The sequence below is a fragment of the Anabrus simplex genome, chromosome 2 (genome assembly GCF_040414725.1).
Source record: "Anabrus simplex isolate iqAnaSimp1 chromosome 2, ASM4041472v1, whole genome shotgun sequence".
NCBI lineage: Eukaryota > Metazoa > Arthropoda > Insecta > Orthoptera > Tettigoniidae > Anabrus > Anabrus simplex.
The window spans coordinates 657,475,517-657,490,263 of NC_090266.1; the positions used below are offsets into that span (position 1 = coordinate 657,475,517).

General features: G+C 44.3%; 1 protein-coding gene across 1 annotated transcript in view; it reads right to left on the minus strand.

Annotated features, from left to right (window-relative positions):
• The window catches only part of LOC136864327 (polyamine-transporting ATPase 13A3), an 869,746-nt gene that overhangs the window by 610,175 nt on the left and 244,824 nt on the right, over positions 1-14,747 (minus strand). Inside the window, exon 3 of the mRNA XM_067141161.2 lies at positions 9,952-10,040. Coding sequence (XP_066997262.2) covers positions 9,952-10,040 — 89 coding nt within the window. The remainder of the gene's footprint in view (positions 1-9,951; positions 10,041-14,747) is intronic.

The following is a 14,747-nucleotide window of genomic DNA, read 5'->3' on the forward strand; positions in this document are numbered from 1 at the left end:
CGCCGCTGAACACTGCGTTGAGTTGAGGGATGAACCTCATTTATGGTCGTGAGGTAATGATCACTTAGCTATCATTCCCATCCAAGGAATTTTAAATCATAGCTTGTGGGTACACTTAAAACCCTGTACATTAGTATATTGTAACACAAAAATTATGTCAGTTTTCTTTGAATGAATAAATCTAAGAAAACTGACTTTATATAGAGCGCAGTATAAATCAAACCACAGTACCCTGAAAAGGTCAGCTTTTGTTCCTGCGATTATGGAGTTTTATTTTAAATAATGCATCCCAGTCAGCACTTCGCTGAGAAGTGGAGAGCTTCGTAATCAGTCGAACGTCAATGTTCCCTCGCTTTACTGCAATGTGTGTGTGTGTGTGTTCTCTCTCTCTCTCTCTCTCTCTCTCTCTCTCTCTCTCTCTCTACTGTGACGTACGTTTGGTACGTAAGCAGCCCGCATTTACGTCAGACCAGCCCAGCCGCACTGAGCTAGACTCAGCGGGCTCGTAGCTTCGCACCTCTGACCTACCTTATTGCTATGGGATGATAATCACGTGGTTTTGCACGTGATAAAATCAATCACGACAGCACCCCTGATGGTTCGCTACCGTATCGGTTGAGCAATATTTACGTAAGAGCAATGCTGCGCGTTGGGAAAGATATGGAAGCTAGGAAGAATGCGTTGAGTTTATTGGACACCTGTGCCAGTACGTGATTAGCGGTTACGAATTCATTCTCTAAGAATATAGAGAAGTAGCGGTTCCATAATACACAGCTAAAAAAATTAGGGACACATGTTTTGTAACATCTGGTATGTGAACATTAATTTGTTAGATGGGTTCCAGTGGTCTTACAGCATACCTTGGGACCTTAGCTACTCATCGTGTGTCAAATCGAAGTTATATTCCACCTTTAGGCGTAGCGATGCGTTAAACTGTCAGATGACCCATCAAAAGAAAGTGAATAGCGCACAGTGCGTAATTTCAGGAATCTAGCCGGGCAAAAATCGTATCTCAGAAACTAATGGACCGATTTACATAAAACTTAGTATTTAACTGCTATTATTGGAGATAATTAAGTGTGTGGTCAATCAAGTACAAAGAACAAATTACTACGCCAGGAATAGAATTAGAAATCTTTGTAATTTTAATAATTTTTCGTTATAGCTTTAAGAAATTAAATAGATGTTAATAGTGGGACATGCTGTTTAGAATGTTTAAAAACAGATACAGGAATACATGTACTTGCCAAACAATTTATTCATTAGATGCAGTTACATCAGAATCGCTATCTTCACTTTCATTACCTCTTTCGGCAGAACCAGATACAGGAGGCTCAGAGAGTAAGTTGAGCACTTCTCGTGAAAGCGAAATCAATTTCCTCCTCCTTGATCTCCCTACGCTGGTAATATAAGGGTCGATGATGTAAGCAGCCTATGGAAAAGGTCAATATTTGTGTCTTTCTGGAAGGATTCCTATTATCTTTATTCCTGGTCTCCTGGGCTTCCTCGGAGAGGTGTCCAATAGGTATAATACAGTGCCATGACCCAAGAGTTTGTGCAAACTTAAAGGCATGTAGTACGATTTGTATTTTTGTAAGTATAATAGTATAGTTTCCTTTGCGTACATGCCAATGTTACTTCATCAATGGCATACCTACAAGAAAGTTTCTACGATGGCACGTAGATGGTTTATTAAATTTACTTCTACTCCAGTAATATCCGCAGAACGGGAAGCCTCTCTGAAGAATCTTCTAGCGGTTTCCATCATTGGTATTGCCAACACTTTGCTTCGGATATCAATCAATAGACGCGTTTCCTCCCTGAACTTCTGTAGTGAGGTCATCTACAGTACTTATTGCGTGTGTATTTTAGGCTTTAAATCAGTGCGTAAATGTATTGTGTTGAATGAAAGTTATGCGATAAGCCTACGTGTGTGTTTTATTTCTTTAACATTAATACTGTTATCTTTTGTAGTCATCTGCAGTATTTATTTACTGCGTCTTTTCTAGCTTTTATTGTGTGGATAAATTTATTAAATGCAATTAAATACATCACCCGCCCCTCAAGTCCATAAAAATTATTTGTCAATTTTCTCTCGCACTTTTCCTTATATTTCAGTGCTGGGTCTCTTATGTGCCGTAGTTTACCTCTGATTCTGTAAGAACCGAAAGTGGCCCCTGTAAACCCCACGTCGCCTTCAGTTCATAAAAGTAATTTTTAGCTTAGTTTCTTCAGCCTTTTGTCTTGAACTTACATACTGAATTTCACAAATGCATGTGCCGCCGTTTTCCCGTGATGGCGTTGAGCGGAGCGTTCGATATGGCAACCCTGTTGTCATAGGAGCAATACTGTTTCCTTAACATGGAATGAGCTATAGTAAGCTAATGGCAGGCTCGTCCTGACATTGTTGTGATGCACGTCCTTCTGCACGGCTCATTCTCTGCTCGAACCAACTTTTATTGTACTTCAGCAATTTGTCCCTTTTTCTACCATATTTTGTCCAGCGTGATCGAATTTTAGCACACAAAATACTGACAGATTTCCTTATTGACTTTGATATATCCCCGGAACAATCCTCAAAGCCTAAATGTTCAATTACAACATTCGCAATATCATCGCTCCGCTTATATTCCCTGCTGTTCCTCAACAGCACGAAAACTGACCTCCGGGTTACAGAGTACATGGCTTCTGAAAAAATTTAATTACTCTCATGGTCGCGCCTAGTCGCAGCAAAAAGTCAGTTTCTATTCTTTGAAGTATAGATAACGCATCTAAAAGACTTTCATTGCGGAAATCAAAGGGAATCCATTTTGAAAGTCAGATCGAATTTGTATAATTAGATAGCGCTTGGACACCGTGTACCTGAATTTTAAGTGCATATTTCGGACAACAATATAGTATTTTTCAGAAACTGCTACATACTATATAAAAATACATACCTTCATCTAATATAATCATATTGCAAGCTAAAGAAACATTTAGTTCTGATGTCTTTACTGAGCGCTCACATAATAACTAGGGATGGGCGCGACTGAAGCCTGGAATCGAGAGCGTCGACTCCATCGACTCCGAACACTGGTCTCGGTTCGCACGAAGCCTCTCGACTCCAAGTAACCCTGATGCGCATTGCGGGGCCGCACGGTCGCTTCGCATGAAGCCTCACGACTCCAAGCGAATTTGACTCTCATTTCGGGGCCGCTTGTGTGTCGAGGCGCGGAAAATATCATACAAGTTGCTGCTCATTTGCCCATTGGGTTTTTTAAGAGTATTGTGGAGTGAAGTACGGTATCGTTCGCGAAGACGACGAGCGTAATGGTGTAGTTGAAATAAAACTAAACGTATCAAGTCAGAAAGTACCGTCATAGCAGACCACGGACATTTAATTTCACGTCTTTATTTGTCGTGATCAGGAAATTGATAAACAGATATCGATGGTACATCATTATGAATTCCACATGAACGATGAAAACAAATCTAATATGGGTAAATCCGCTAACGTAATTCGAACATAAATTAAGGCATCTAAAGCCTCCGTGGCTCAGGTGGCAGTGCGTTGGCCTCTCACCGCTGGATTCCATGGTTCAAATCCCGGTCACTCCACGTGAAATTCGTTTTTCTCCGAGTACTCCGGTTTTCCCTGTCATCTTTCATTCTAGCAATACTCTCCAATATTTCATTTCATCCGTCAGTCATTCGTTATTGCCCCAGAGGAGTGCAGCAGGCCTCGGCAGCTGGTACAATTCCTATCCTCGCCGCAGAATGGAGGCTGCATTCATTCCATTCCTGACCCGGTCAGTGACTGGAAAACGGGTTGTAGGTTTTCGTTATAATTCAATGACCACGTGAAGTCTTGTTGCAATATTATTATTATTACTATACACAAAAGCCCTTTTTCGCGACAGCCCTGGTAGGCCTTGGCCTACCAAGTGACCCCTGCCCAGCTCGAAGGCCAGTAGATTACGAGGTGACTTGTGTTCAGCACGACGAATTCTCTCGACCGTTATTCTTGGCTTTCTAGACCCGGTCTCTACCTCACCGTACTCTCGAAACCTGAGATACAGGTAAAAAACCCTGACCTGGCCGGAATCGATCCCAGGGCCTCCCTAGACTGCGGAGGTGGCTGTTATGACGCACAATGCTTGGTAAAATATTTCTTGTAAAATCATACTCTAAGCACTCGCTTCTTTTTTTCTGTTTTATGCCCCAGGCTAGGGATATTAATCATTTACAATTAAAAATCTATCCCGGCCGAGAATCGAACCTGGGGCCGCCGGGTGACAGGCGGACGCTTTGCCCCCTACACCACGGAGCTGAAGTGATTAAAAGTAATATTGGCGATTATGTAAACGTATACTGTCAGATTATTATTACCACTACTATTATCGTCATCTTTATCATCATCGTCACCAAAATAGACCTACAACATTAACACCAACGATGATAAAATCCCGAAACAATATTTAATGTTTGCTGGCTAATAATCATCTTGTATTCATCGTATCACAAGTTACCAAGAGACGAACGTGGAACTATAATTCCAAGTAGTTCCGGCAATACTTGTTAGATAGCGTTAGTGCATCAGTGGAGTCGACGCTGGAGTCGAGAGTGTCGGTTCCAGAGGTAGCAGTCTCGACTCTTCGCGACTCCGTTCGCAGCCCATCCCTAATAATAACTGCGCGCTCGCCTCGCCAGAATATGATGCTCTAACGGAGGAGAGCCACTTTAGGCCTTCAGTGAGAATAGATAATCAGACAGCGCGACCTTTCAATACTTAATTATTGTACCCAAGAGTGTTATAAACACGACTCTAAGAAAATGCGCACCAAAGGCCAGGGTTGAAAATATTTTTGGCCGGCTGGATGCTAGAAATTACCCACTGTGTAGCGGTGCGTCCGTGTGTCGTGACGTACACAGACTACTGCGGTCATTTGAGCACGTTGTACGTAAATCAGCACATCCCATGAGACATCTTAACGAGGTTGAAGTCGCAAGGGCCGTCACTTTGATCCAGGAAGGATGGACTTTTCGTGTTGCTGTGGATCTCAAAGTCTCTCCGTCAGTTATTCATGGCTTGTGGAAACGCTACAATGAGACAGGCTAGTTCACAGGGAGGTTTGGAGAAGGCCGTGGACGCATGACAATCCCACAAGATGACCGATATGTGACCATCTGTGCGTTGCGGTGTCGTTCAGAAACTGATACAAGCTGCAGCAGTAACTCAGGAGGGTCACTGGAGTCGCTGGGTCTGACCAGACAGTAAGGAACAGGTTAAGAGAAGTGTCCTTACGACCCAGACGTCCTGTTCGAGTGCCCCGTTTAACGCAGCAACATCGCGGAGCTCTCCTTCTGTTTGCCCATACCGACGTGAACTGGCAACTTCGCCAATGGAGATTTGTGTTGTTCACAGACGAGTCCAGATTTCCCCTGCCACAGCGTGATGGACGTTAACTTGTATGGATACGCCGTGGTGAGCAGTATATGCTAAATGTTGTCCAGGAAGAAGACCGATTCGTACAAGGTTCTGTGATGGTGTGGGGTGGCATCAGTATTGATGGCCGTACGGATCTTGTTGTCATCCGTGGTAATCTTACCGCTGCGGGGTGCATCGAGCAGATACTCTACAGTATGTGTTGGTTGCTGCATACGGTGTTGGTCCTGAATTCGTACTCATGCACGACAATGCCAGGGCTAATGTAGCGCGCATCGCCAGAGCTGTCTTCCGAGAACTGGACATTGAAGAGATGGAATGGCCAGCAGCGAGTCCCGACCTTAATCCCATGGAGCATGTGTGCGGTAGGCTTAACGGAACTGTTCGTGAGCGTCCTGTTCCACCAGTGACTCTCCAAACCTCGAACAGGCTCTCATTGAAGAATGGGACTTCATACCGCAACGTGACCTCCGTCGACTTACACGGAGCATGCCACGTAAGTACCGAGCTGTGATAAATGCTCGTGGAGGACATACACCATACCGAAGCTCTCCAACTGTGATAAAAATCCACCCTGGAGGACTGGTATTACTGTTTTCGCCCCTATTTGGACATTTCCGTTTGTGTTCTGAAAATGAACCCGAATCCATCGATGTTGTTTTGTATACTTCAACGGTAAAGAATAAATGTTTAGTTGGTAATATACCTGGGTGTGTGGTATTGTTCCTTGGAGCATGGCATACGTTCAAAAACATGCTCCCCTAATTTTTTGAACTGTGTATTATATACATAAGAATTTAATTTGAACTCACGAAATCGGCTAGGATTGTATGGGTATTCCGGAGATTTTTTATCTGCAATGAAGTATGACTACTGTCTGCCTAACAGAGAAGATGAAGTCGTTTGCAAACAAATAAAGGTAGAGAATCACCAGAGCATGGACATTGGAAGGAACATTTTAAAATCTTTTCAATATAGAAGGAAATTAGTTCCTCTAAGTCCGCCATCAGCAGTGTAGGCGTTATGCACTAAAAGCTGTACTCTCCTGGCTCCTTATTTGTAAATCCATTCTCCTCTGCTGTGCTTGAAGTAAATTTTTCTATCACCAAGGTGTTGAAATCTGATTTCCGGTAAGTACTCCATGTGAATAGAAAGCACGGCCAGTGCATTAAGCCTGTCTTGTCGGACAATTAAGTTCATTCGCACAGAACTCACGATCACTTGTACTTGGAACACCAGACAACAAACAGTATAAATATATTTTTGTACAAAATCTTAACTTCAACAAGCTGTGAACACTGACCAAGTACCTGCTCAAGGGCGTGGGATAGTTCCATCTACACTAAACCGGTTTGATCTAGGGAAATGAGTAAGGTATTTAGTAAAATGAGTTTGCAAAGCGTGAAATTCCGTTCGTGCTGAAATAATTTCTGTATAAAGTGCCTCACAACACAACTATCGGTATATTTCTAGAATGCATACACGTCAGGTAAATGGTCAGAACCACCCTGCTATTTTCAGGAATTATTACACTACTGTCGACTTAATGACGAAATGGTTATTAAGTTACCAATAAATTCAGGATATGTTGACTGGTCATTCACCCAAATTTCATTGAAATATTTTTTTTTTTGCTAGGGGCTTTACGTCGCACCGACACAGATAGGTCTTATGGCGACGATGGGATAGGAAAGGCCTAGGAGTTGGAAGGAAGCGGCCGTGGCCTTAATTAAGGTACAGCCCCAGCATTTGCCTGGTGTGAAAATGGGAAACCTCTACGCGCACGGCCAACTCGCCCGGTGAAATATTGTTAGATCCAACCGAAAACATTTTGTTAGACATTTTAATTTAGTAACGGGCTGGTAGTACTGCTACGAATAAGAAGTGTTATCGATCAAATTAAATTCAGGATTACCTAATTAGTGTACAGACACACACACACACACACACACACACACACACACACACACACACACACGAGTGACTACACTGCACTAACTGCTGTCTCATAGCAGGACTCCAGCTGAGCAGTCTCTGCCTGGAACAGGCTCTGATCTTTAATGTCAGGCTTCACTTGTCACTTTCACTCCGCTCGTCCAGTCGCCTGATTCACAATAGCGGCACTTAGAGAGGTTTGAACACAGGCTGCTGGCCACTACAACACACGACGACCGTTCGTTGGCTCGACTAGAGTGGAAATCCGCCACTCACAGTCAACTCGTATGACTGCTCCTCACAGTGAACTACTCAACACAGATCTAAGAATAACGGTAACTCAAAAATGGTAATCATTACTGCAATATTCCTCAAAACAGACAGTATTTATGCTCCAACTCTACTCACACCAACTGTTTCGCTCACTCCAAGTCTGGCAACAGTCCACGGTGGTACACACATTACTTCACTCAGTACTTGACGATACTCTCTCCGGTGAGACACTGACCATAGTCAGGACTACTGTCCCACTCCTATTACTGACAGACTGTTCGCGATTAGCCTGCCTTTTATACAGTGGCGGTGGGCTCTCAGGAGCACAGGAGCACGTGAACACTCAGTTTTATTACATATTTACGCATTCATTCTTTTCTTTCGACATGATTTCGACAATCGAACGAAAGCATTCGACAATCGACTTATATCGAAGCTCCGTTACCAACAGTTGTTCGTTTTGACTGACAGTGCAGCGAGCACACTGGATAATGCGCTATTGTGCTGAAGACTATACGCATGCGCAAAGCAGATGACGTCATGGTTTTCTGCACTGATATTCCCATTAGCGAGGATCACGGTAAGGCACGTGCCTTGTCTAGAGCCACCCTCAACCCAGTGGCAGTATTACAGTTGACCACAAGGGTCTGCCACCTCCCCTATTATGGTTAGCCACAGCCTCCGAGGAGCTACTATTGCATTACATTACCGGCAGATTTCGCTAGCACCCTAATTCTGAATAGGCATTTTGGTGTCTGTTCAGACTTTTCCAGAAAGAGAACTGAATACAGTGGCGCATATGTATCCCTGCCTAAATAAGACACAGCTGAAGACTGTACTAGAAGTATTGTATATGAGAAATGGCTTTCAGAAAGATGGGCCCATTTTCATGTTGCAGTTTCTGCTTGACAATGAACTAGATAGGGACACATTTCCACAAGTATGCGAATTACTCCGAATTGTTGTCACAACCCCAATTACGACAGCGCAGCCCGAGAGGTGTTTTTCTACTTTGAATACGAATTAAAACGTTTCTGAGGAACACCATGACTGGAGAACGACTGTCAGCGCTGGCTATGCTTGCTATTGAGAAGAGATTTGTCAACATCAGCGACTTCAATCGTAAAGTGATTGAGAAATTTGCGCGATTTACGTGAGTTGCTAATCTAAATCCCATCATTCAAATAAGCATGATCTAGTATTGTTGGTTGTACTGCATGCTAAATTGTTTTGAGTAGTGGATATAATTTGCAAAATGAGAATAATTACCATGTGAAACAGTAGAACCTGACTAACAGAGATAATGTGGAGACTATTGGGGTCAATTCGGAAATAATTATTTTAAAAAATTTACCGGTAAATGCGGTACACATTCCTTCTATGCTTCTCGTCATATCCAGGTGAACTTCGTGCTATTTAAAAACCAGGAATATGCTCGCATCCTTCAGTGTTCGCAGTGAAGTAAAGCTATTATGAATTTTGCTACTGTTCTACCCCGCGGTGTAGGGGTAGCGTGCCTTCATCTTACCCGGAGGCCCCGGGTTCGATTCCCGGCCAAGCCAGGGATTTCAACCTGGATCTGAGGGCTGGTTCGAGGTCCACTCAGTCTACGTGATTACAATTGAGGAGCTATCTGACGGTGAGATGGCGGTCAAAAAAGCCAAGAATAACGGCCGAGAGGATTCGTCGTGCTAACCACACGACACCTCGTGATCTGCAGACCACCGGGCTGAGCAGCAGTCGCTTGGTAGGCCATGAGGTTTGGTTTGGTTTGGTTCTACACTAACACCCAGGTGAAATTCGTGCTGTTTGAAAACCAAGAATAGTACTCGCATCCTTCAATAATCTCAGTGTAGTGAAGTTATTGTGAATTTTACTTTTGTTCTACACTAACAAATTAGTCTCGTATAAAATTTATCCTCGGTTACAGGGGTTCTACCAAAGTATTTGTGAAGAAGGAACCGTACAAGGAACTGTTAATGAAATGATTTATGTACCTATGTTACTTTTTTGCTGATTTGAGACATGAACAAAAATGTTGTGAACCCCCTAAAAATTTTGTCACGAGCCGCCACTGCTTTTATATCGTGATGAGTATTGCAATCTTCAGGGTTCTGCTCGAGACGGAATGCTCTCGTTGTACCTTCCAGAAAGCGCAAGGAGAAACCAGGCGAAGAGAGACCGCGACACGTCCTCCAAGTCCTTCCAGCCGGCTGACATAGCACTTCCTCGGATTGTCCCCTCCCTCCCCCTCTGTCAGAACTTAATCCACTTTATTTAATTTATTAGAATAAGTTAGTTCCTTGATTACTCACCATTTCATCATCTTCTCCGTAGTTAATGTAGTCCATCTCCGATTTTGGCGATATGCCGTTAGCCCCGTTAACTGCACCTCCCTTCAGCACTGGAAGAAACATAACATACTGTTACTATAAGAAAATTACAACAATTATAGCAAATGGAAAAGGCCACATCACCATTGCTTAAGAGTGAGGAAGTTCATCATAGCATGATTATACACTTAAAAAAATTAGAGGTGCAGTGAGTCTCATGAAAATATCTATTTCAGCACTTTAACAACGGCAGTTCAAACACAATGGGAGGTACATCAACGTTTTACCCCACGGGTGTCAGGTTACTTTTAGGGTCACGGAACTCTAAAGCCACCATGACGTCATGTCATAACCTAACGTCACATGCCCCATGGAGAAGCTTATTGGTCAGGTTAATGACCGGTTATGCTTCATTTTAGGAGTAGGAGGCTAACCCCGCCCCCTCCCCCTGGACCACTGACCCTTCAGTGATCGACAAAAGAATTTCCAAACGTTGGCCAAGTGAGCGTTTACCCCCCCCCCCCCCCCCCCCACAGCAATCCACTATTCTCCTGAGACTAAGCCCGAGAACAGAGACCTGCTGAAGGGATACCAGCAGTCTGCTTTTCACTCGAGTTTTCCTCCTTTCACACATCCCTTTATGCTATAGTGAGAGGTGGAGAGTGGGGGAGATGGGAAGGTGGAGGGGGACACAGAGCGCCACTATCGGTCGGTGATTGGAGAATATAGAGCTCGCTACTAGAGACAAGAGTTCATTATACGGCAGTTAAGGGCAGCATGTGTTCGAACCCCACTGTCGGCAGCCCTGAAGATGGTTTTCCGTGGTTTACCATTTTCACTCCAGGCAAATGCTGGGGCTGTACCTTAAGGCCACGGCCGCTTCCTTCCCACTTCTAGCCCTTTCCTGTACCATTGTCGCCAAAAATCCTATCTGTGTCGGTGCGACAAAGCAACTAGCAAAAACGCAAAATGTTTCTGAATGAAAACGCATGATTTTAATATTGACAGCTGTCAAAAACCTTGTGTCCACTTGCAAATGTGTTCCTCAGATAGCTGATAGAACGTAGTTGAATAAGGTAGCGGTATGAATATATGTTCTGAACGGGAACGCGTGTTTTGGACAGCTCTCAAAAATAAAGTGTAAACGCGCAGGAGAGTCCTGTAGATTAGCAGAAAGCATGTCGAGCATAAGATTTCTTTTTGACAACCACGTGATGGTAGTTTGACCACGCGTTTTGATTTTGACAGATAAACTCACATTTTTAAAAGGTCGGAGCACGTGCTACAGAGATTGCGAGCTTTTTAAAACACGTGCACATGCGTGATGGCAGTTTTATCTCCCGGTTTGAAGTTGACAGATAAGGACAGAGCACATGCTAAAGAGAGAGATGTATTGACGGGTTGAGTCTTCACAGTGCACGTGTTTCGACAGCTGTCATGGCATTAGGACAGTTGTGTTTAACGGGTTAACGGGCGAGACAAGATGGCACGGGGTAAAGCATGCGTCGCACTAAACTATTTTGACATGCGGTAATCACGTGTACTGTCAATATATATGGATCTCCAGGGTGGCCCACAACATGTGGACGTCTTCGTACGAAGTCCACGTGGTGGCGTGCCAGATGCGACCGGCGTTGACAGGATGCGACCGGCGTTGACAAGCAAATTGTCATTTGATAAGTTGTGTCATCACCCAAGATAAGGTAAGCTAAACGAAGTGCTATGTAATTTTAAAGTCTTATAAGCAGCTACTGCCCCTACTTTACATAACACTTCTGGGGGAAACTCGTTTTGCAACACGAAATATGGTGATGCGTTTAGGTCTTTTCCCACCGGGCGAGTTGGCCATGCGGCGCGCGGGTGTGAGCTTGCATCCGGGAGATAGTGGGTTTGAATCCCACTGTTGGCAGCCCTGAAGATGGTTTTCCGTGGTTTCTCAATTTCACACCAGGCAAATGCTGGGGCTGTACCTTAATTAAGGCCACGGCCGCTTCCCTCCAACTCCTAGGCCTTTCCTATCCCATTGTCGCCATAAGACCTATCTGTGTCGGTGAGACGTAAAGCCATTAGCAAATAAACAGTATTTTCCTAAAATATCTCCATATATGGAGCTGCGCCTCTATGTCTGGGAGAAGGTACCAAGCAGGTTAGGTCAGTGCGTTGCCGGACGACTAGTTACAGCTACTTCGGTAGGCTGCTGGGTTCGAATACCTCGTCGGCCATCCTCGAAAATTATTCCTCGTGGTTTCCCATTTTTCATCTCCAGGAAAATGGGCGTGGTATTTCATTTCGTAAATCCCACAAATATTGGCCGGGAATCAAACCCGGACTGCCTTGGTGAGAAGCGAGCAGTGATGCCACTGGGCTCGTTTCTATTACTCCCCACTCTATCCGCTTCTTATTGTGGGTCAGGGTGTGTAGCAGATTTGTTATTCTTTTACGGCTGGATGCTTTTCTTGACGCCAACCATTAGAGGAGAAATGCTACGTGTTAATGTGGTGGTGCTCGTGGTGGTGGTGGTGATTGTTGTTTTAAGAGGAAGTACAACTAGATGACCATCCTTTATTTAACACTAATCAGGGAGAAAAATGGAAGAAATCCGACACTGCGAAAAAGGAAGATATCAACGAAAGAAAGACAAGAGCCACAAAGGGCGTGAAAACGAACGACTCTCTAGGCCTAGAAAGTTCTAATCCCGTCGGAGTTGGAATAGAACAAGATTTGACCAAGGAAAGTCGGATAGGATAGATGAAAATGAGGAGCCTGGCACAAGTGGAAGCAGTGCTAGGACTCAACTCAGTGCCCCGTGGTCACTAACCCACGCTCCCAAGTTGAGAGCCCCTTACGACACGCAGGGAATACCGTGGGTGTAATTCTACCGCCCCCCTCCACAGGGGAATGTGGAGTTAGATAACTTTCTTCTTTAGCACGACTTTCCTCGGGTTCATCGGTTTTCTGGTACTACTGGTACGTAACATACTGGTTTCTCATAGTACTCCACGCATTTGATTCCTTCTCTGTGGCACTGATTGGAATGAGCAGTGTGCACACTTAAAGGAATAATGGCAGAGGATTCTTCACGGTTGTCTGCGGTCTGGTCATTCCAGGTCGGGAACTTTGGACTGTTAGATCGGCAGCATAGTACTGTTAAAAATGAGAAAATGAGCGGTTTTCTATTTTATCGAGTATTTCATAATTATGATAGCATTGCTTGTAACTGCGACATTTCTGTTGACTTCATTGTAATGACCTATGATGATTTCAGTTGGCAAAACCACAAAGACAGTCTTTCTGATGATGTAAAAAGACAGGTAGAGAGTGAGTGCCTGCCATTATCATCAAACTGCCCAACTCCACTGACTGGCAGTAGGCAAGTGGGCCTACCATCATAATGAAAACTTACCAAGTTGATTGTGACTGACAGTAGGCAAGAGGACCTGCCATTATAATTTCCTAACCAAGTCTTCACATGCGAAAATACGTAGGGCCTATGGTGACTTGCCCGTCGCTTTTCTGAGTAACTTTAAGAGCTATGTAGTTCAATATAATCTTATTCACAACGTGTAGAGTATTTAACCTAGAATTCTGAATACAATGTAGAATTCCGTAGCGAAGCACGGGTACATTAGCTAGTCATATCTATATTTGTATCAGAATCTAATTACGCTGTACCGGGGACTCCGAAATTAAGTTTGAATCCCTTTCAGAAAACAATCGATAATGTTTGGTAACAAAACACACGAGTGGCGTTGCGAAAATATTGCAAATCTTGGCATAGGAAGACTTAGAAGTAAGAAGACGAGCTGCTCGACTAAGCGGGATGTTCCGAGCTGTCAGTGGTGAGATGGCGTAGAATGACATTAGTAGACGAATACGTTTGAGTGGTGTTTTTAAAAGTAGGAGAGATCACAATATAAAGATAAAGTTAAAACTCAAGACGACATATTGCGGCAAATATTCGTTTATAGGACGAGGAGTTAGGGATTGGAATAATTTACCAAGGGAGATGTTCAATAAATTTCCTACCGGGTGAGTTGGCCTTGCGGTTAGGAGCGCGCAGCTGTTAGCTGGCATCCGGGAGAAAGTGGGTTCGAATCCCACTGTCGGCAGCCCTGAAGATGGTTTTCCGCGGTTTCCCATTTTCACATCAGGCAAATGTGAAAGTCGATGTGTACTTTAATCAAGGACAAGGCCGCTTCCTTCCCACTCTTAGCCCTTTCCTATCCCATCGTCGCCTATAATATATAATTTCGTGTGGCTATTTCTAGCCGAGTGCAGCCCTTGTAAAGCAGACTCTCCGATGAGGGTGGGCGGCATCTGCCATATGTAGGGAACTGCGCGTTATTGTGGTGGAGTGTGTGAGTTGCAGGGATGTTGGGGACAGCACCCAGCCCCCGGGCCATTGGAATTAACCAATGAAGGTTAAAATCCCCGAACCTGCCGGGAATCGAACCCGCGACCCTCTGAACCGAAGGCCAGTACGCTGACCATTCAGCCAACGAGTCGGACATCGTCGCCTTAAAACCTGTCTGTGTCGGTGCGACGTTGTACCACTAGCAAAAAAAGAAGATCCTAATTCTCTGAAATTATTTACGACTTAGGCCTACTTATCGTGTCCTATTAGTGACGGGAGTGTCCGAGGACGTGTTCGGCTTGCCTGGTGCAGGTCTTTCTATCTGACGCACATGGGAGGCCTGCGCGTCTGGATGTGAGATTATGATAATGAGGTAGGGAAAGATGAAACCCGGTGTCGGCACGTACCCTACTCCTCTCGAATA